Here is a 22,603-nt window from a genome sequence, read left to right as displayed (position 1 = left end):
AACCATGAACCGAGCAGAACAAAACTGGCCAGAACCATGGCATTAGTGACACTAGCTAGAACCATGCCCCTTGCAATATTAGCTAGAGCCATGACCCCCGCAACATCAGCTAAAGCAAGGGGCTTCACCTTGCGGGGGGGGGGGAGGGGGGAGGGGAAGGGGGGGAGGTACGACCGGAGTCGGGGGGGGGTCCCACGGGACACAAAATCGGAATTTTCGGCCAACATGGCGCGTTTCAGCGCTCTTCTAGTGCTTTTTCGGATGAATTGGGCGGACCATCCAGGAGAAAAAGTTGTACGACCATGGGCGTCCCGTGTGTGACGCCCCTGTAGAGCCATGCACCACCACAACAACCAGTTCCTTACCAGTGTGTCAGCGTGGGGAAAGAAATCTTTGGAATAGTGTCTCATGAGCAATCCTGGATCATCACTCAGAAGTGAGTTCCAGTCATGACGAAGATTGAACTCGGGGTTCTCTTTGCCTACAAAAAAGACACCGGGGAGAGACATGCACACACAAGCAGCTCAGATCTAAACTCAGATTGAGAGGAAGGTGAGAAAAAATAACTCCAAAAGTATGCTAGATTACTAGCTGACGGATACTGGACAAACCATGCACTGAATCTTCGTGTCACAACTGGCTGGAATGATGGTTGCGTTTCCAAACGCATGTGTAGAATTGCAGACTTCGCCTCACATACCACGGTAATCATTGGTACGATGGAAGACTCTAGCTCACGTACCGTATATTCCGGGGTGTTAGCCGCACTTCAAAAATGCATAAAAAGACTCAAAAAAACATCCCTGAGGCCCCGGCCCCGGTGCGGCAAACACCCTGGAAAAGACGGCACTCTCGGCTGGGTAATCATTGGCACAATGGATTACAAACCTACAGACTACAAACGTACCTGTGAAGCGTTTGTTGATGGAAATGACTTTCCGGTGACGCGGGTACTTCTCGAAAAACGATCCTGCATCACAAGGAACACATGAAATCCATCGGCTTATGATGAGATTCAGCACAATGGACCCATTGCGCAATGACGTAATTTGTACTGTAAACACCGCACACAGCCACCTGGGCATGGTCGTCTGGGATGTTGAACAGTGCATTGCTGATCCCAGTGTATTCACATAACACCCCACACAGCCACCTGGGCATGGTCGTCTGGGATGTTGAACAGTGCATTGCTGATCCCAGTGCACTCACATAACACCCCACCCAGCCACCTGGGCATGGCCGTCTGGGGTGTTGAACAGTGCATTGCTGATCCCAGTGTACTCACATAACACCCCACACAGCCACCTGGGCATGGTCGTCTGGGGGTGTTGAACAGTGCATTGCTGATCCCAGTGTACTCACATAACACCCCACACAGCCACCTGGGCATGGTCGTCTGGGGTGTTGAACAGTGCATTGCTGATCCCAGCGTACTCACATAACACCCCACACAGCCACCTGGGCATGGTCGTCTGGGGTGTTGAACAGTGCATTGCTGATCCCAGCGTACTCACATAACACCCCACACAGCCACCTGGGTATGGTCGTCTGGGGTGTTGAACAGTACATTGCTGATCCCAGTGTACTCACATAACATCCCACACAGCCACCTCACGGCTGTTACGACAGTACAAAACGGGCCCACTTGGTTTTTGTACAGGAGATGGCGCTTCCCGGGACTTTCCCGTTCTCAACGTTCAAAATTTGTACTCAAGGAGGTGTATTTTGAACGCAATCTCTGCTCAGTTGGGTCTCCAAAGCACCACTTCTGATTACCGCGTCGAGCTGTCCTCGCGGCTACAGTTGCGCAACATCCTGACCATGCTTCGCCAAAGAAAAAAAGTAGTGAATTTGAGCTTTCCTTCGCTGAGAAAAGCCATTCTTCATGGAAATTTGTCTCTGAAGTTGTTGCCGTTCGATCGTTCTAGTCACCGAAGTTTGTTGCCTCCTTGAGGTGCTCAACGAGTTTTCGTCACGTCAATGGTAGTTTTGCCGAGGAGAAGAGTATCTGTGTAGCTGTTTTTTGTTACTGCTGGGGCCCCGCTGATTCCTTGTTGGCCCCGCTGGGTCCAAATCTCTAGCAACATTTAGTAGAAATTGTTATTTATTCAGTGGATTTGAAATGGAAAAACACCAAGAAAAGTTACAGCTGGTATGCAGGTTAGGCGGTGAAAAGTTGTGTAGTACTAGCCGTGGAACTCAGCACCTTGTGAGAGATCATGCGAAAGCCATTGAATCTGTGCTGAGTATCAATGTGTTGTGTGATGGCCAAAACACTCATGCATATGAATATGCATGTAGCTCCAGCCTCATCCAGTCTGCATTTAGACGATGCAACAATTGGCATGGATATTCCCGTGATGAAACTGTACGACATTGCATCACCGCCATACAAAGCAATTGCTGACTTGCTGCCGGAACGCTTTAAATACAGAGTTCGTTGCAGCAGGTGCCAACTTGCAGCACGCACGGCGGTACAACAATGTGATTAGAAAAGCCATTCTTCCTGTTGAGCTGCAAGACGTGTGTATTCCTGTGCTCCACCTAGATCTAGGGATTTATCCCTGGATTTACGGTGCACTTTGTGCTGACGCACATCAAATCGATATTGCACTGAGCAAATATATGTTTCTTGCTGCAGATGACGGTGACTCTGCAGCGTTTACAGCACTTATCAATGCCTACAAGAACGTACACGACACAGCAACACAACAACTTCACCTACAGTCAGAAGCACAAAGCATTCTTAGTCAGCTGCAGTTTGTGACGCTACAAGAACGTACACGACACAGCAACACAACAACTTCACCTACAGTCAGAAGCACAAAGCATTCTTAGTCAGCTGCAGTTTGTGACGCTACAAGAACGTACACGACACAGCAACACAACAACTACACCTACAGTCAGAAGCACAAAGCATTCTTAGGCAGCAGCAGTGTGTGACGCTGCACATTCAGCAGCAGGAAGTAGTGGCTGCTGGCTTGCAGACTGTGGCATCAAATCTGCACTTCCTATGGAAGGAGAAAGAAAAGGAACTCAATTTGATGAATGAGAGGTGATGTGGCTAGAAAAGAGCATGAGAAATTAACAGTAAAAGATTAAAAAAAGCAGCTGGCCCGTGCGTAACTTCCTTGGAAGCAGTACTGCCACAGTACCAAATAAAGCGGCAAGCATATCACTCCGGAGCATTTGTCGGCAACCACATACACCGTGCGTTGAAAGCGAATGTCATTGCTGCCCTCACTTCTGTTCCCCTTACAGTCGTGCAGAGCCGCACACCTGCGGACAGCGGCGAGGTTCAGCTGCTTGCCCAGGCAAAGTCCTTGAGAGATCGCTACTCGAGACTCTTCACAGAGTATGCAGCATGTCGCAAGCTGTTCAGCGGCAAGCTGGTTTTTACAACAGCAACAAGGCAGGTTCTGGGTGATGCCATCCACACCTTCATGGCCACCTGCAGAGTGGAGGTTCTGGCACGCAAGTTAGGCAATGTGACTCCTAAGCTTCACCTTCTCGAGTGCCATGTCCTTCCTTGTACAGGGTTGAAATTAATTCTTGCTGATCTGTTCGGCCACACACTCTGAGCTCCTCTGATGAGACTTAACAAGGTTGAAATTAATTCTTGCTGATCTGTTCGGCCACACACTCTGAGCTCCTCTGATGAGACCTAACAAGGTAGAAATTAATTCTTGCTGATCTGTTCGGCCACACACTCTGAGCTCCGCTGATGAGACCTAACAAGGTCGAAATTAATTCTTGCTGATCTGTTCGGCCACACACTCTGAGCTCCCCTGATGAGACCTAACACTGTAACAGGGTTGAAACTAATTCTTGCTGATCTGTTCGGCCACACACTGTGAACTCCGCTGATGAGACCTAACAAGGTCGAAACAGCTATAGCTGTCCGGAGATTGAGCAAACTTGACAAAAAGTTCTCCTCCGATCCGGCGAGGCGCAGGTCGTCATTTTGCGAAAGAGTCCTGCGAAGCACATCTCCTTTATCTGCTACTGAGCGGTATCCGTTGCACTTCGCGGAGCACAGCTGCCTCCAACAACATTTTTGACGAGCAAAAGACTGAAGAGACGAAATCCATAAAAGTACTATTTCAAGCACATGTATTCGAAGTGACAGAACCTTTTCTTTCTGCAGAAATGATCATGAAAATTTGAAAAATGCGATGAGCGTACCCACGCTTTCCGTGTGACCTCTGTTGCCAGGGGCGTTGCTACAGGTCGCCGCCATCTTGCCAAGTGACCTCCCCGTAACAGCCGTGCACCTGGGCATGGTCGTCTGGGCCATGGGGGTGTTGAACAGTGCATTGCTGATCCCAGCGTACTCACATAACACCCCACACAGCCACCTGGGCATGGTCGTCTGGGGTGTTGAACAGTGCATTGCTGATCCCAGTGTACTCACATAACATCCCACACAGCCACCTGGGCATGGTCGTCTGGGGTGTTGAACAGTGCATTGCTGATCCCAGTGTACTCACATAACACCCCACACAGCCACCTGGGCATGGTCGTCTGGGGTGTTGAACAGTACATTCCTGATCCCAGTGTACTCACCTAACACCCCACACAGCCACACCTGGGCATGGTCGTCTGGGGTGTTGAACAGTGCATTGCTGATCCCAGTGTACTCACATAACACCCCACACAGCCACCTGGGCATGGTCGTCTGGGGTGTTGAACAGTGCATTGCTGATCCCAGTGTACTCACATAACACCCCACACAGCCACCTGGGCATGGTCGTCTGGGGTGTTGAACAGTGCATTGCTGATCCCAGTGTACTCACATAACACCCCACACAGCCACCTGGGCATGGTCGTCTGGGGTGTTGAACAGTACATTCCTGATCCCAGTGTACTCACATAACACCCCACACAGCCACCTGGGCATGGTCGTCTGGGGTGTTGAACAGTACATTCCTGATCCCAGTGTACTCACATAACACCCCACCCAGCCACCTGGGCATGGTCGTCTGGGGTGTTGAACAGTACATTCCTGATCCCGGCGTACTCACAAGCATTACTCACACATTCCATACTTGGCAATGCGCAATGGGTCTACATGTATATGTCGTATGTGAGTGCATTCAGAACATGAAGTCGATATGAAGTCCCATGCATACCAGCTATTGCACTGCTTGCCAAAGGCATGAGTGTCGTAACACTTGATGAAAGATTCACTAACTTCACAATAGTCAACACATCACCGCAGAAACAAAATAATGACATCACTGCATCAGCAAATGACATCGTTGTACATGCATACGACATCATCACATCATGTAAATGACATCATCATCATCATAAATGCGTTGTATGGAGTGGCAAGCCAGTGTTTGTGTTGCCACACCACGCACAGCAGTCTGAACAATGATATACAGTAAAAGCTGTCAAGGCGACCGCTCGGATAAGGCAACCACCTGTTCTGGAAGACCACTGCCACCAGGACCAAGAGATGCTATTTCCAGTCAAACACCCCGGATAAGGCGACCACCTGGTAACAGAGACCACGTTTTGAAGGTCCCTTGAGCGGTGGTCGTCCTAGACAGGTTCTACTGTACATTGCATAACCTAGCATATTATCCGGAGCATAAGCCACACTCTACACACTCTACACACTCTACACACTCTACACACTCTACACACTCTACACACTCTACACACTCTACACACTCTACACACTCTACACACTCTACACACTCGTAACTTACCCCGGAATAATCAGAGTGACGCAGACTACCATGGTTAAATGAATGGTGATACACAGGGTAGATGTCTGTTACTCACGACAAAAATCTGGGTGCAGCTTTAATCCAGAAAATACAGTACTAGTATACATACGGTAAAACCCATCAAGGCGACCACTTGCCTCAGAAGACCACCTGCCTCAGAAGACCACCTGCCTCAGAAGACCACTGTACCAGGACCAAGGGATGCTATTCGCAGCCAAACGACCCTGGATAAGGAGACCACCTGGTAACAGAGACCACATTTTTCAGGTCCTTTGAGCGGTGGTCGTCTTAGACAGGTTTGACTGTAGTTACACTAGTTGGTGGCCAGTATTGCTTGGAAAGCATACGCACATCACCACCTCTAACCTGGATACGTGTTCTTCTCCAGTATGATGTAGTCGCGCCTGGCCTTCTTCATGAAATAGCCCATCTGCAGACCGGCTGGACCAGCACCGATGATACAGTACTGGTGCTTGCTCTTGATTGCCGCGTCGTTTGAACTGGCCGCTCCAAACAAGCCCACGGCTGCAAGCACCGTGCAGAGTAGTACTGTCCGAAGTAGGACTGACGCCACCGCCACCGCCGACGAGGCCATCACTGCAAAAACATTCATCAGATTCAAATCCGTTACTTGTAGTACCCCCGTGGATACCAGTGACCGTAGAACTCCCACATTGATTTTTTTCTGTCTGTTCTCTTTTGTGCCTTGTTCTCATTAGGGGTCGTCCGTATTTTTCGAAAAATTAAAAATCCGTCCTCAGGCAGAAAGGGGGTGGGTGGTCAAGAGCGCTGGCGGAATTTAATTTTTTGATTTTTCGTACTTCAAGTACTTTTTTTTTTTTTTTTTTTTTCGTCAGTGACTTTCATACACTTGTTGCACTGACATGTAGTGCACTGTAGACGTAGTGTGGGATCGCAAACACCAGTATGATATACCGGTACATGACTCTTTTGTAGTTGTAGGACGTGCATGGCCGTCGGTAGATCTACTCACTTTACTTAGCTACTAGTACTTGACATACATGTAGGTGCAATCAGTGAACATGGGGTCAGGAGTTCTTTTTTTCGAGCTGGGCATCGGTAAAAATCAAAACATTAATGGAAAAAATGGGGGGTGGTAGGGTGGGTCAGAGACAATTTTGCACGAGGACGGATTTTTTAATTTTTCGATAATTACGGACGACCCCTTAATCTATTTTCTTCTTTTTTTTCTCATATGAAACTCGGACGTTGAGCCAATAATTAATGTAGAAAGGAAAAGGACATATGGATACGAGTTAAGAGTAACTGTCCACCACGGTAACTAGATATTATATACTGTCAGAAAATGCACCAGCTAGGCACAAAACTGACAGAGTATTGAGACATTCCGGCGACGACCGGACACCTGGCTTCAACACATCTCCCTAGTGCTAAACAGCCTTCCAACTCAGAAGGTTCAAGGCTAAGGAGAGACCGAAGAGGGAAAGGTACAGTATTTTCCCATTTTGAACGTACGCGTCTCCAATACCAGTACTGGGCCAAGTACGTCTCCAATTGCAGTACATGTTGAGCATGGATCAAAAATATAAAAGGACACGTCTCTAGTAATAGTACATGCCAGAATGATGTGATGGGCATTACTGCGGTACTGGTACCAGGGTCCACCTTACTTCGTTTTTCTTACCCGTTCATCATCTTTGTGTCTTTGTACACTGATTCTCACCATTGGTTGGGTGTATTTACAGCCTTACAACATCACTGTCACGAGTTGTTTGCCACCCGACTCAGACAATCAATCTTTCCAGATACAATAAAAGTACACGTCTCCAATACTAGTACAGTCTCCTATAGTAGTACAGGTCTGACCACCTTTGAAAAAATAAAAGGACTGTACGTTTATTGGGGAAAATACGGCAAGCGCAACCGGCGAAAATGGGCACAAGCTACAGTCCCACAGGAACAAAGAATGTCGATTGTTCTGGACGATGACGAGATTGTAGGTACTAAGTGTGAAACCTTAGCCACTCGAATTCCTATGGTGACTTGATGTTTGGGCCAGGGTGCAGTGTCTTGAAAGCATTCACGGAGAAAATGATAAATCGTCATCATCAGCAACATGTCGATTTCGTGATCTTTTAAATGTATGCTGAATTTAGTGCACACACACACACACAAACACACACATACACACACACACACACACACACACACACACACACACACAAGCACTCACACACAAGCGTGTGTGCACACATACAAAACACATACACACACACACATCCATCCCCGCATGCATACACATAAACACACATGCGTGAGCACGCACAAACACACACACACACACACACACACACACACACACACACACACACACAAACACACACAAACACGCACACTAAGATGAGTACGCGGCTCAGTGCAGCCACATTGTATTTACATATGTGAACATGTACGCACTTGTAAGTTGTAGGGATTCGAAGTGGGGGATTTCCGGGACTAAACCCCCATGCACAGAGGATGCGTTGCATCACGCTCCAGTTAGCACTCCTGCAGAGCTCTGACCAGTCTGGGACAGCGCCGCATACTCTCTTTCTATTTCTTTGCAACGTTCCCAAACTGCACTCACTCCGTATACAGACTGTGCTGTGGTACCGGGTATCCACTTCAATACTCAGGCACACAACGATGCCACACGATGAGTAACTCATTCATGTTTTAGTGGGGAACATTGATCGTGGTTACATACTCATCCAGTGAGCTTTACACGGACGAGTTACAAATCAACAAACTACTTAGACAAGACACACAAGACACACAAGACACACAAGACATACTAGTAAATGCCTGAGGAATCATAGTAGCACTTCGCCACAGGTTTTCTTTGCAGGGATGATTCCTAATCGCAAATAGTTTGAATTCAACGCACGGCAACAGACTGTCCACGGCTAGTGTAGCGGCTACATCAAGCAAGGCGATGGCGATACTGCTATGATTCCTTGCTTTTCAGCACGACGTACAGAAAAAATGTTTGAAGTGTCTACATTTTTCAATAGGAACCATGTACCACCCGATCGATCAGCAAATAATTCACCTTCATGTCGCAGGCATAACTAATACTAACCTGATAAAGTTTAGGAATGGACCGAGCTAGAAATCGATATGACTGATTTGTTCTAGCAGGCGAGCGCCAGCGTAATAATCTTGTTTAGACGATAGCGAGTATCGCTGGTCTGGCTCAGAAGAGAAGCTCCACACTACATCAGCAGCTCGACGTTACATCAAAGAGAGACTGAGAGAAAATACTGGTCTTCTTTCAAACTAAACTAAACGTTACTTCTCAAGGAAACGCGTTGTCAGTCCGAAAACTGGTGGAGTGGTGCATGCCCACGACTGAACATGACTTTCGTGCATGCTCGAGCTCGCAGCTTTTGTAGTTTTGACTCTTCGTCTTTTTCGAATCCGCCTTGGCGCCTCGAGTTCAGTGGGTGGGTGAGGACTACTCCCCGACAGACTGTTGACGGAACGACCGTCCATCGACCAGCTTTTTGGCGGATTTGGCGTGCACCAGCAAGAGTGCTGACCCTGACAAACAGTGACACGAATGGAATCGTTACAATCATGACTGTACTGAAGTTTAGTACATGATTATTATACAAGTCCTAGTTCAAAACTGGTCCACAGTGGATCCACCTTGTTTCATGCTGTCAATCAGTATCTAACAATATGACTGTACAACAATTACATGCATGATTGTACAATGTAACTCGGGTATTGAGCCAATAATAAAAGTAGAAAGGAAAAGGACATAATTATGGAAACGAGTTAAGAGTAACTCTCCACCACTGTAACTAGATACTATAATTATACAGTCAGAAAGTGCAACAACTAGGCACAAAACTTTGCTGCTTCGAATTGTAGTTAGACCGCTTTGTCAAATCGCCTACTGGTCTCGTCATCGTCCAGTGACAATCGACATTCTTTGTTCCGTTGGGACTGTAGCTTGTGCTCGTTTTCGTTGCGCTTGCCTTCCCCTCTTTGGTCTTTCCATAACCTTGAACCTTCCAAGTTGGAAGGCTGTCGGTTAGCGCTACGGAGATGTGTAGAAGCTAGGTGTCAGGACGTCGAATGTCTCAGTACTCTGTCAGTTTTGTGCCTAGTTGTTGCACTCTACGTTTATGCATGATTGTATAATGTAGTTCTCCTTCTGCAATTTCAAATTTGGACTTCACGGAGAATTTCAAAGTTTAGGAAATTAGAGGCCACATGCCACGTACTGCTCTTGTCTCTCCGAAACTCAATACGTGCAAGCCAGATATGAAATTTTGAAGAAGGGCTGAGGCTTCCTGCAGCTTCATCTGTGAAAAGAATTCGGGTGGACACACCCATTCCCATAGCGCTGCATATCACATCCGAACCAGTTCCGTTATTTTACAACGTTTCGGCACTTGGCCATCATCAGGTAATAACATTGTTATTACCTGATGATGGCCAAGTGCCGAAACGTTGTAAAATAACGGAACTGGTTCGGATGTGATATGCAGCGCTATGGGAATGGGTGTGTCCACCCGAATTCTTTTCCCAGATATGAAAGAAAGAAAAAATCGTCAGTAACACCACCGGGACTCGAACCAGGGACCTTACTATTCGCGAGCAATGCTCTACCCAACTGAGCTACAGTATGACTCTTATCCACAGCGATGGTAAATCTATCCTTCTTCGATCAATCCATAACAGTTATCTGGCTGGCATCATACTGGCAACTCACACCAATCAAGAGGGCCCTCGGCCATTTATTCGCTTGGTATCATGGGGAGCGCATCAAACTATGTCATACTGTAGCTCAGTTGGTTAGAGCATTGCTCGCGAATAGCAAGGTCCCTGTTCGAGTCCCGGTGGTGTGACTGATGATTTTTTCTTTCTTTCATATCTGCCGGGCTTGCAAGTATTGAGTTTCGGAGAGAAAAGAGCAGTACGTGGCATGTGGCCTCTAATTTCCTAAAAAATATTTCTCCTTCTCTTCTCACTTTAACTGTGCAGAGATGGAGACCCCCTCGATAGACATAAACAGCCTCTGTTTTTGAGGACACCTTGAAGTAAATAATTATTCTCCAAATGAACTGATCAGGGAGTAGTACCCAAAGGTTTGGGTGGGACTCCCTGGAGCAGTATTATTATTGGGGGAGTGAAGTGTCATATACATGACTATTGCTTGTATTGCAACAAAGGCAGAAGAGAACAGAGACAGCCGCGGCTAGGTCAGTGTTGTAACGCTCCGTTTCATGCACATAGCAAAGCCAAGGCAATCCTCAAACAACTGACCGGCTGTCTCTGTTCTCTTCTGCCTTTGTGGTCATGCTCCATCCTTGTGGTGTTGAGCACTCTAGGCAATCTGGGAACTCTCGCTATTGTGACTGTATTTTATTGTGTCACTGTGTGTAAGTACAACTACAATGTATGTGACTGTGTATTGCAGGGGTGTCGTGTTGTCACGCTTTCCTCTTGAATAGAATTATCAATACCGGTTTCTTTTCCACTCTCTTTGTGTTGAACTCGATCCTAGACTCTATCATTAGTTTGATGTTCGTTTTTATACATGTACATGTACGTGTATTCATCGATCATCATGCAACAGCGCACATGGTCATGGTACGTGTAGTTTTCGTTGTGTGCAGACAATGTTTGCATAGCTTACTCCACGCTAGGGGTGTGCGTATTATGCTCGAAAAGGTGGCAGATTCTGCTCGAAAAGCAGTTAAATTGGCAGAACCATACGAACCTTTTAAGTTATGGCGGGCAATTCCTCGAATTCTGCTGCATTTCTTTTCCACATACCAAACATGCAGGAAACTTACCAGAAAAAGTACCGAATTCTGCCAATTTTTCTGCCGGCATTATCCGCATATGCCTACTCCACGCATACATGTTCTAACCTTCATCTAAGAAGTACAATACGGTACCGGACCCGGTATACATGTACATACATGTATAGGAATACTGTAACATGTACATGTACTGATGTAGTAGTTACCATTGAAGAAGGTGCCATTAGTACATGTACAGGGAACCTGTCAATGCGACCACTCTGATAACTTGATAAGGCGACCACTTGTCGAACAGGACCACTACAACCAGGACCAAGGGCTGTGATTTCCAGACAAATGACCCTGGATAAGGAGACCACCTGTACACGGGGACCACACTTGAAAGGTCCCTTGAGCAGTCGGCTTGGACAGGTTTCAATGCTACATGATTTTAGTACATGTACCGTATTACGCGCAAAGACCAGAGTCAAGAGGGCTTTTGGTAAACTAGTGCAAGCATCCCTACGTGAGTTTGTTTGATGATATGCACCCACAATAACTACATGTATGTTGCCCGTACAAGAGGTTTTGCTACGCGCAAGTGCTATTAGTACAATTCATGTACTAATATTACCAAGAGTACGGCCATAACCCTCTTGGTATTACGACTGGCGAGTACACACTCCGCGTGTGGAAAACCACACAAGTGTACGTGTCATGATCAATCTGATGGCGGGCGTATAATCTTCTATTCATGACGGACGAAAACAGACACACAAGCACATACGGGGCGGCCCAAACTTTTCCAGATCTAGTTATCGGATGTATAACGGTCCCATTCCATCACTCAGATACCGATTACCATTTTCATGTTTGTTTTTAGTCTGAGCACTTAGCTCTTTGGTCCTCCTTTCTTCTTTTAAACTTAGCATTACATAGTTGCTTATTGGGGTTTCGTCGGCAAATACAGTCATGCACATGTACATGTACATGTATATTGTACATTGTATGTACAATGCAGATCTCTTTCCGATGCTACCGGTAATGCGGAGCTGCAATAACTTACTTGCACGCACACGTATAATGTACATGTACATGTACATATACACGTATACAATAAATGTAAGAGCAAACATCCAGAGCAAGATTATCTTCTACCCCTGGTCCCTCATACATGTATATGTCCAGTACACTTCTAACGACTGCGGATATAACGACAGAATTTCCATACCCAGAGCAAAGTCCCATCTAACTGCAATACCGGAACATAAAAATGAGACTTTGGGTATAAGGACACTTCGCGAATAGGGACACTTTTCTGATGCCTCGCCAAGTGTCGCTATACGCAAAGTTGACTGTACATACGGATGCGGATATGGTGTTATAGTGGATAGGGCCCTCGGGGCACGATAGGCTATTAAAAGTATACATGTACATGTACATGTAACTGGTTAATTTAAGGAGGCTCCCACCTAAAGAAGTAAAAATAAAAGGTCCATGGACACCCTGTTTTTTATGCATAGAATGGTGGAGTGATGTCTCTTCTTCAATTTGGTATAGTTTTTAGGTAGGGTCACCAGGCATATAAGAGGTATTCTGGTGTATTTAGTGAGTGTACAATTTCTTGATTTTCGGCAAAAAAATGGTAAAAAAATTTGCTTTTTGACCCAAAGAAGCCTCCTGGAAGGAGGATACTAAGCATTTTCTTCATCATATGTTTAAGAACCACATTTGGAGGTATCTTGGCTACACAACATAGACTGTGTCTTGGTTTTGCCCTTGGTGAGCCACTTTTTCGAAATTACGGGAACCGAAATTTCCATCGGGTGCTGAATTGTGAAATGGTTCAGCCTGCAACATTTTGTCCATGGACATATTGATTTTTGTGGCTTTCTGTGATCCTTGAGCCCCAAGGAAGCCGATAATGGACAGTTTTGATGGTGTCACCAGGCACTTTAGGCCCCTACCAAACAATATAGGTATCGAAATATGGTATTTTTAGGCCAATTCTGAAAATAGCATTTTTAGAAAATCTGATCATTCTTGCCTTCTTGACTAAATATCACTACCAATGACATGGTAGTATGGTAATATTATTTTAGAAGAAGTTATTTTCATGCTGCAACCTCCTTTGGACATACCAGACAGGCTGTGCTCGGAAAGGTACATGTATCATTACATGTATGTCATGTAGCCTTCAGGCCTAGCACATTGATATACGAGTAGTGTACATGTACATGTAAGGCAGCGAGGTTTCATAACAACCTCGATCATGAAACTGGCACATGAATAATGTGAAAGCAGGCATTCAAAATAAGGCACACTAAACACTCACACGCGTGCGCACGCACATAAACACCCACCCACATGCACGCACTCTCGTGCACGCATCATTGTAACACTACTAGTCCATAGTAGGACTTAGTGTAAATAAAAGCTTGAAGACCAGCCACTGCACTGGGCATGCATTTGCTGGTTGTCACTTGCGTTGATAGCAGCAGACTCCAGAAAAACATCGCATGAAGGGCATGCATCTACACACGCTGGCGTGCACACATATGATATACATGTACATGTAGTGTACTGTCATGTCATGCTCTCTCGGCAATTCTTTTTGTGTCTCAAATACGGTTCACAAATGCACATTCACATGCAACTCCTGTACTGTAAAGCCATTACCACACTGTCCTTGCGGACACCAGAGAGGAGAGGCATACAGAACCAGCACCGTGAGCCCCTCCCCCCCCCCCCCTTCCACACCTAGCTTTGCACACGCGCGCACACATGCACGTGCATACACACATACATGTACACAGACATTTGCATGCACATGCACACAGTGCACTCGTGGGGACATGTGCATAACCCAGGTCAACATTGCACGCGAACCCACACATGCGGGCACGAGCACGCGCGCACACACACACGCGCGTACACACAAACTCATACACTTGCCCAACGCTGAAGCGAGGACAGCGAACAAACTACGTTGGACATAGCAACTTGTGCTCGGATTACACCTTTCAACAGCTTGCACACACACACACACACACGCGCATGCGCGCGCGTACACACACACACACTCGTGCGCGCGCGCGTACACACACACACGCGCGCGCGCGCGCGTACACACACACAAACGCATGTACTTGCGCATAGGAAAGGATTCAAAATAATCAACCACAGGCATTTACCCAATACACACCTGAGTGTGCACATCTTAGTTGTGGCATCCCCATTTTTACAAAAGCAGGATTTAGAAGTTCGTCCCTGGTTCAGAACACAAGCTTCTGGCCAGCGTTTTCCTTACACCATCAGTGCAGTACAGTGGTTGACACGACCTCATTCCTACAGGGACAGTAGCCCAAGTTCAGCAGCTCTGAGATGCGTCGTCCACTGAGCTCAGGATACTCTAGGATCCACAGAAAGTTTCAAACGGTACTCGTGCGACTGGAGCTGCAAGTGGGTCCACTTACCAGCGAGTGGGCAGCCACTTCACGCTCCACAGGTAGTCCATGCTAAATTCCAGTACCAGTACTAGTATCACTACGTTCAACATCGATGTCTTCACTGACTTCAGCCTGCTTTTCTCACCCTTCTTCGTCAGTAATATAATTTGTTCTTCGTGGCCACATCGTTCCGCTTCAACAAAGTTTTCAGAAAAAAATCAAGCAGCGTAGGAACTGCCTTTGTTTTGCATTAGCCATGGCCAGTGATCCTTTCCAGCGTAGAAACAACCACGGCTACAGAAACACTGCAACGAGTAGAACTACATCCTGGAACAACTGCGAGCACCGAGAAATCAAAAAACTTCTTTCTGAACAACACTCAACAGCTTGTTTCCGCATGGAACACAACATTTTTTGAATCTCGCGGTGATTTCACCCTGCAGTTGCCAGTACAGTATACGGTATCGCTCAGACCTTTGCCATGTCTGTCTCACAACGTACAGTGCTAGCAACTGAAATCCGACCCCCTTGCCGGCGCGCCACGCCGGCAAGGGGGTCGGATTTCAGTTGCTAGCATTGTACTTCGTGGCTGGGTAGATGGTGTAACTATTGCTGCGCCAAACCCAGAGATAAGTTTGGCTTGGTTGGCTACTGCTTTGGCTCGTAGTTGATTGCCGCAATTGTACAACGGTCAACCAAACCCTTGCTAAGTATGTAGTGCACAGACTCCTGTCCACAGCCAAACTACTACTGGACAAGAACGATCAGATCAACTGCTGGAAAGTGACAGGCATGCCTATACTAGGATAAGAGTGTGTTGCTCCCTACATGGGAGCTCTGGGTTTTCCTGGCGACTTAATTTCTCACTTGACAGACTCACGACTGCCATCCAGAGCACACGAGAAGTCCATCGAACCGTCCACTCGGCAAACCTGCAAGAAAGCATCACTCCCTGCTCAATACACAGTGCTAGGATACTACCGGTAATGCTAATACACATGTACATGTACTAGGTGGAGCCTACTGCAAGTGCCAAGTGTCCATCACGTCCGTGTATACAATGTATTGTGGATGTATGTAATTCTCGTTACACACACTTGAGAGGAATCAAAAACGTTTCTGCTGTAACTTTCTCCTGGAACTCTGAGCTGCACGGTTCATCAGACAGCAACTTGATTATTATAATAACATGTACATGTACTACGAGATCTTCGCTCTTGCAAACCTATGCTTTGCGGGAGAGGGGGGGGGGGGGGAGAGATTGGTTAGGAACACTGGAGCCTGGATATAGCGCTGCCAGGTCATATCCAACGAGAGGCAATATCCCTGAATGCCATCGTACAGTATAGTCATGCACATGATCGTGTAATGCGAGGAGATTTTCTCTATTGCGGGGGGGGGGGGAGTGAGAGCGAGAGAGAGAGATTGGTTCGGAGTGCAGGAGCTTGGATAGCGCTGCCGGGTCCTACGCAACCAGAGGCAATACGTCTGAATACCAACCTAAAACAACTGTTGCCAATTATTTAGACTATGGTAGCCTTGCACTCTTGTATAACTATTGATTGGCTGGAATTAGTTCTGTCGGAGTCAATGTGCACAAAAATGTCCGTGCCGTCCGCTTTCTGGCCTGAGGTGGTGCGAAGTGAGATTGCGCTTCGTCAGTCCGGCTCACTTTATGAGTGGCTTTCATTAATGTTCGATTTCAAGTGTTTTCTAGGGCTTGTGTGCTGCTAGCACAGCCGTCAATGGCGTCATCCTCTCAGCAATGACCTCCGTAACAGTGCGGTGTCTGTAGTATCTGGCCTGAGCCCTGCATGCAATGACTCCCGCACTGTCAGTACCGAGTCTGCAGTCTCTGCTCGCAGAGTTGTGGAGTGTCCGCCAGAGTTCTCGCATAGTCATTATTTGCATTTCAGCATTGCAGTTTGACGTGGTTGGGACCAAACCGATGCGAGGTCTTCCTAATGCCCTTAAACAGATAAAGAGCCAATCTTACTCCGAAGCCGGCCATGTTTGAAGCGGTGATAATAAAACACGATCGCACAGACGTAGAGCTATCCCATGGAATACGCGCTGACCATAATGTATTGTAGGCTGGCTGATCAATTGCAATCAACTGCACTGTATGTATTGCCACACGATCGCACAGGCGTAGAACTACATTGTACAAATTACAAACCCATGGATAACACTGCACGGGCTGGACGTAAAGCAGGCTGGCTGATCTATTGCAATCAACTGCGCTGCATACATGTACATTTTTATGGATTGCCGAGTTGCGTGGCCATTTCTAGCGGCCTCCCTCCGGCTGGCGGCTCCAACCAGGGAGTAGTAATACTCCTTGGCTCCAACTACATATAAACGATAACGAGGGAATGTGATTATAACATGGGTTTCGCTGCACAGATCAAGATCAGACATTGCTCAATCATCTTGTGGGAAGGAACTGATTTCTATCTCAAGACGATTGCCGGCTCGTTTAGTTGAGTTGTCAAGTTTGATTCTCTTCTATTTTCCTGTCTTTCGAAGTAACATCAGGATGAATGTTCTAATGTGGCAAGTGACGCTCTCGACCGTACTCACAAGTATCTTGATCATCACGGCGCTGAAAGCCGACACCGGAGACCATGCGGCCGTCGTCAGTGGAGTTCACGGCTTCTGTTGCGCTCTGTGGCTGGGAACGGCGGCTTGGGGAGCCATTTTCCAAGGTACGTTAATAGCCATGAAGTTCTAAGTAATTAGTTCGTACTAAGTTAACGCTGTCTGCATTCTCAATATTGAAGAATACAGTCATGTGAATGTACAGTCGTGTACATGTACATGTAGATCTACCCATATTTCTAGTCATCACCCACTTGATTTCTGTATCAGTGCCCCCATGTCGTTATCGATATCAGCAAGAGTCCATACATGTAACCCCCAGGGGTTATGTACTCTTGATACCGGGCTTGGTTAAAGGTTGAGGTCATAACGAGGTCACAAGTTTCACGCAAAACTACCCGCACTGAGGTTTCCTATTATGGCCTAGGGAGTTAGGGTAACAGCGACCGCAGAAAATACTTGTACCCATGGCCATGTACTTGTAGCCTTTCCCTGTGCTGCGCTGACCAGTTCACATAATAAAGACGAAACAGGTCTGTCAACACATTGAGTAAGCAACAAGCGGTCACTGAGGTACTTGAAGTACAGTAAAACCTGCCAAGGCGACCGCTCGGATAAGGCGACCACCTGTCCTAGAAGACCACTGAAACCAGGACTAAGGGATGCTATTTCCAGTCAAATGACCCTGGATAAGGCGACCACCTGGTAACAGAGATCACGTTTTGAAGGTCCCTTGAGCGGTCGTCTTAGACAGGTTTCACTGTACAATGTACAATCATGTACATGTATACGACCGCTTTTGCTTGCACCGTGGGGTGGTCGCTTAAACCAGGTTTTACTGTACAGTCATGTACATGTATACCCGGTACATGTTACTTCGAGTGGACTTGCCCAGTTGCTGGCGGTTGTAAGGCAATAGTTTTGAAATTGTGTGAGTTTGGCCATGTTGGTTGTTCGGATTCCTAAATGAATGGAAAAGAGAGGATCAAGAAGAAGAATGAAGGAGTGATACTGAGAAGAAAGACAAACTGCAGGCTCTTGAACAATATCTCGAAAGTTTTCACCAGTATACATTCATGCCTTGCTATCAAGTGAAATACAGGCAAACTCAAATGAACAACTATGAATGATAAAAAGGAGAAGGACAAAATGTTACGAGTTATGACTAACTGTATGACTAACGTGGTTAATTAAATTGGCTCACCATCCGAGTTCAAGAATGAATAAAGGACGATAATAATTACAATGTACATGTACATGTACATGAGACATTATCAGTTTGACTACTACCAACAGTACATAACCCCCGTGGGGTATGTACTCTTGGTACTACTGATTAGTACTGAAGTATTATGCTGACGATTAAGAGCCACCGCTTTAGGAGCTGCATCTGCGCCTTGACCCTTGAAGGGTGATAGCGTTCCTACGGATGCGGAAAACTCGGCCTCTAGCGGAGTCTGACGCGAACCGTGAATTTCTTTTAAGAGTCGAGAAGCCATCTCCAAAGTCCAAACTTACTTCATCATTGCTGTGTGCCACACCCCATGAGTGCGCGCTACAAGGTACAAGGAAAATGCATGCTCTTTGAACCGACTCTCCACTTGTTGAAGGCTTGTTGCTGTCAAAATACTACTCCGCAGAACAACAAGTTCTCAAAGGGTGTAACCACTGAGACTGTGAGAGGTACTTCTGACATAATAATTATATACCATGCGAGGGGTATAGCAGTAACACACAAGCCACATGAAGACCAAGTGATTGACTGTCTCTCGAAATCTGCTCTTCATCTAGATCATAAGCACTGAACTTCAACACAACCTTTTTTTCACTAAAGATACAAAAGAAAAATGACCCAACTCAAGAACTAACTGTTACTTGATCACGCTGGCTCCTGTTCCAGTGGTATGCACTTCACATCTCGACATGGTTTCTGAAGAGGTACATGTACGTAACACAAGTGTTACAAGGCCGTGGTGCTCAACTCCTCCCCGCTTGAAGACTACTTTATCCAAATCACTCCCATGCAGACTAATGCATTCCATTCGGTTGTTAACCTCAGAGTCTTTTGATCTGGTTTTCATACGTTCAATTGCTCCCACTACTGAACGTCAGTTTCGCTACACTTGAGGAAACGAACATTTCTTTTCAAGAAAACTCCCTTACTTTATGGGATATATTGGACATGCCATGTTCATGTTTACGATTTTTGACGCGAAATTTGGTTTTGTCTCAGGTGTGATGATGCTGCAGCTTCTGCCCCGTCATGACTTTGGTAATCTTCAGTCACGTGTGATCCCAGCCATGTTTCAGTTTGGCAACCTTTGTATGGGCTTGGCGGTACTGACGTTCCTGCATCAGCATCCATTGACGTCATTGAGCGGGCAAGATTTCAAGCAGGTATGCAAAGACAGCCTCCCTAGAATGTGTGTGTGCGTGCGTGCGCGTGTCCATGCGCTCTCTTTAATAGTAGGTTATTTTAACTGCATGGCGTTTGGAGTGGAACTAATTGGTTATCCGAATTCCAAAAAGCAAACATTACACCAGACATAAGGTCTGATGCCTTGTCAGCCATAATCACGTTGGAGATGATTTCAGTAAATTATTTTCTACTTCCCCTACATGTACAATGCTATAGCTGTTCGTGATGACTATCAGTCTTCTCAGCTCCATGATCAACAATGTGTGGTTTCTGCCGGAGGGCACACGCATCATGCACGTATGTCACAAGATTGAGAGAGACGTGGGCGAGGGACGGGCTATACGCTATCTGGATATGAAGAAATTCGAGGTGAGATTCATCATTGGCTTAATTTCTGAGTTCTCACTCCCGTTTACTCTCCCCCTCATGGTGCTCACAGCAGGACGTGTGCTTGCAGAGCATAGGAAAAAAGGACATCAGTTCGATACTTTCCATGGGCTCGAGAGCATGTCCTCCCAGCACTATTCTCTCTCAACCCCCCTGTCCCTGTTATGCCGATGTCGAATAGGTCCTGGAGTAGCCGTTCATGACGAACCTTGTCGAATGCCTTTGACATATCTAGAAGGCATATGCCAGTACACAAACGCTTGTCCCGTGCAATAATAATACGATTTAGCATAAGTACCAGGCCCCCCCCCCCCCCCGCCTCCCCAGCCCTTAGCAGATAGCGGTCGAAAAGCAGTGAAATTGGCAGAACCATACAGACCTTATTGCAGGCACTTCCTTGAAATCTGCTCCATTTCTTTATCCATACACGCATGCACTTTTACCGGAACATGCATGACCCATATCAGAAAGGTGCTAAATTCTGCCAATTGTCCTGCCCGCATCATCCGCCTAGGGTTACACCCCCCCCCCCCCCCACACACACACACATGCACGTCTCTTTCACTCAGGGTTTGTGTTCCACGCAACGCGGCCCCTGAGTAGTGGGCAGTAGCCTTTTTGACCGTACTTCGAAATATTGACTCATTCAAAGAAAATATTTGACTTAGAACGTGGGACATTTTTGTCAGATTTCTTGGAAACAAGTGCGGTGCTTGTATCATGTAAACCAAGAAGTAAACCAAGCGCATTCCTAACTTTTGAAAGGATTGGGAGAACTTCAAATTCAAGTCCTGGTGGGTCTGGAGTTTTTTTCCTCTTTTCAGGCAGTTCACTTCCCCCGAATGATCCTTTGAAGATTCCTAACTCATAATAATTATTATGTTGTCTTGTGTTGTACCATCACCACCACCACCACTGTGCAGGGTGATCACAAATACCACATGCTGCGCAAACAGTTCGCCTTCCACCACAGCGGAACGCAGCTGTCTGGGATCATATCGTGCGCTTGCGTGGCCTATCGAGTGGCCTACCTGTGCAGTCGCTCTGCTATCTGACATCCCAGCCCTACCACTAGTACCCCGATACCACCTACTAGGAGAATTCCATGAGCAATGCCGATAGGAACTGGATAGCATAGAGAGCCCCACGATATTGCTGCAAGATGTGTCTTATTGCTGCTCCGGCTTCTACACCCACAGTCAAGTGATATTATTATTAGTGTTATGTAGCAGCTGGTGTCACTGCACTAATCCTCACCGGTCTCTAGAAGTTGCTTCTGTACATGTACGTCCCAGTTCTCGGTGATGACTAGACGCATGTCCTAGCTGTTGGTCTGATAGTGTCGGCAAGAAAAGAGAGCATAGTCTACAAGTACCGTTCTGGAAAGTTTCGTGTATGTTCGGTATGGACAGAGAAGAAGAGCAGAATTCGACGAATTGCCACTCCCCCGAACTTTGTATGGTTTGGTCGATTAATCCACTGCTTTCAAGCTTATAGTTTGGCCGATTATCAATTTTCTCGCCTAGAGCTAGCATGTCCTGAGTCGACTCAGTTGTGGCTCAATGGTTCACTTAGCAATCACGTGATATGTTTTTGCTTTGCTACCATTAGTGGTGTGTACTTCAACGCGTTATGAATTATCAAGAGAAAAAATACCCCCCCCCCCCCGAGTGTGGGGTCCATTGCCTTTGGTTTTATCATGTGATTCTGCAACGATTCCAGAGGAACAATTTGTTAAACTCGGATGGAGAGCCAAGGAATAAAATCAGAAAATGGAGAGGACCATAGGCATCAGGTTGTTGAACGTCAGTATCACACCAGTCAGTTTTGTGCTAATTGTAGCACATTTTGACTCAACAGAATTCTGCTTATAGCTGTTAGTGTATAGCTGTTAGTGGTGCGACGTTAAATAAACTTCTACAACAACAACAACAGTGTTGGACAAAACGGGTAACTTGTAAACTTATGGTCTTCTTTTTATACACAACAGAATCATCAGGCCTGATGACTGCGTGATTGCGTGAGCATGAAACTTGAAGTAGCAGCAAACAAGCCTTGATTGTCCTCGTTGTTCTGTTGTGTATTACGCTCTGCCTTTGTGGTGTTGAGCACTGTGAGCACTCTGGGTACATCCTTCGGTCTTCTTTTTTTAAAACTATTTGTTACTGCTTGTTTGACAGTGTAGAGATGGCCGTACCAGTAAACTGAACGTGAGATTGGCAC

The 22,603-nt window shown here is 46.4% G+C and overlaps 2 protein-coding genes across 2 annotated transcripts in view; one reads left to right on the top strand and one right to left on the bottom strand.

Moving 5' to 3' along the window:
* LOC135825224 (FAD-dependent oxidoreductase domain-containing protein 2-like) overlaps positions 1 to 9,057 on the bottom strand; it is a gene marked incomplete at its 3' end in the record, with an annotated part of 41,846 nt that extends 32,789 nt beyond the window's left edge. Inside the window, 4 exon segments of the mRNA XM_065337963.1 lie at positions 366 to 481; positions 908 to 970; positions 6,108 to 6,338; positions 8,845 to 9,057. Coding sequence (XP_065194035.1) covers positions 366 to 481; positions 908 to 970; positions 6,108 to 6,336 — 408 coding nt within the window.
* A 7,915-nt stretch (positions 9,058 to 16,972) lies between these two features.
* On the top strand, positions 16,973 to 22,282 carry LOC135825010 (transmembrane protein 205-like). The gene is made up of 5 exons (XM_065337744.1): positions 16,973 to 17,096; positions 17,503 to 17,681; positions 19,808 to 19,971; positions 20,210 to 20,362; positions 21,304 to 22,282. Exons 1-5 carry the CDS (start codon positions 17,035 to 17,037, stop codon positions 21,433 to 21,435), a joined length of 690 nt encoding a protein of 229 aa, XP_065193816.1. The 5' UTR covers positions 16,973 to 17,034; the 3' UTR covers positions 21,436 to 22,282.
* The last annotated feature ends 321 nt before the right edge of the window (positions 22,283 to 22,603 follow it).

This window comes from Sycon ciliatum, chromosome 9 (assembly GCF_964019385.1).
Source record: "Sycon ciliatum chromosome 9, ocSycCili1.1, whole genome shotgun sequence".
In the NCBI taxonomy this organism is placed as follows: Eukaryota; Metazoa; Porifera; class Calcarea; order Leucosolenida; family Sycettidae; genus Sycon; species Sycon ciliatum.
This window is presented reverse-complemented; position numbering and strand designations above follow the sequence as displayed.

What these genes read in the sequence shown, in the direction of transcription:
- LOC135825010 (XM_065337744.1), top strand. Translation starts at nt 17,035, where the DNA reads ATGGAATACGCGCTGACCATAATGTATTGTAGGCTGGCTGATCAATTG. An exon ending in TTGGGGAGCCATTTTCCAAG is followed by an intron (nt 17,682 to 19,807) that starts GTACGTTAATAG and finishes GTTTTGTCTCAG; the next exon opens with GTGTGATGATGCTGCAGCTT. An exon ending in TGGATATGAAGAAATTCGAG is followed by an intron (nt 20,363 to 21,303) that starts GTGAGATTCATC and finishes ACCACTGTGCAG; the next exon opens with GGTGATCACAAATACCACAT.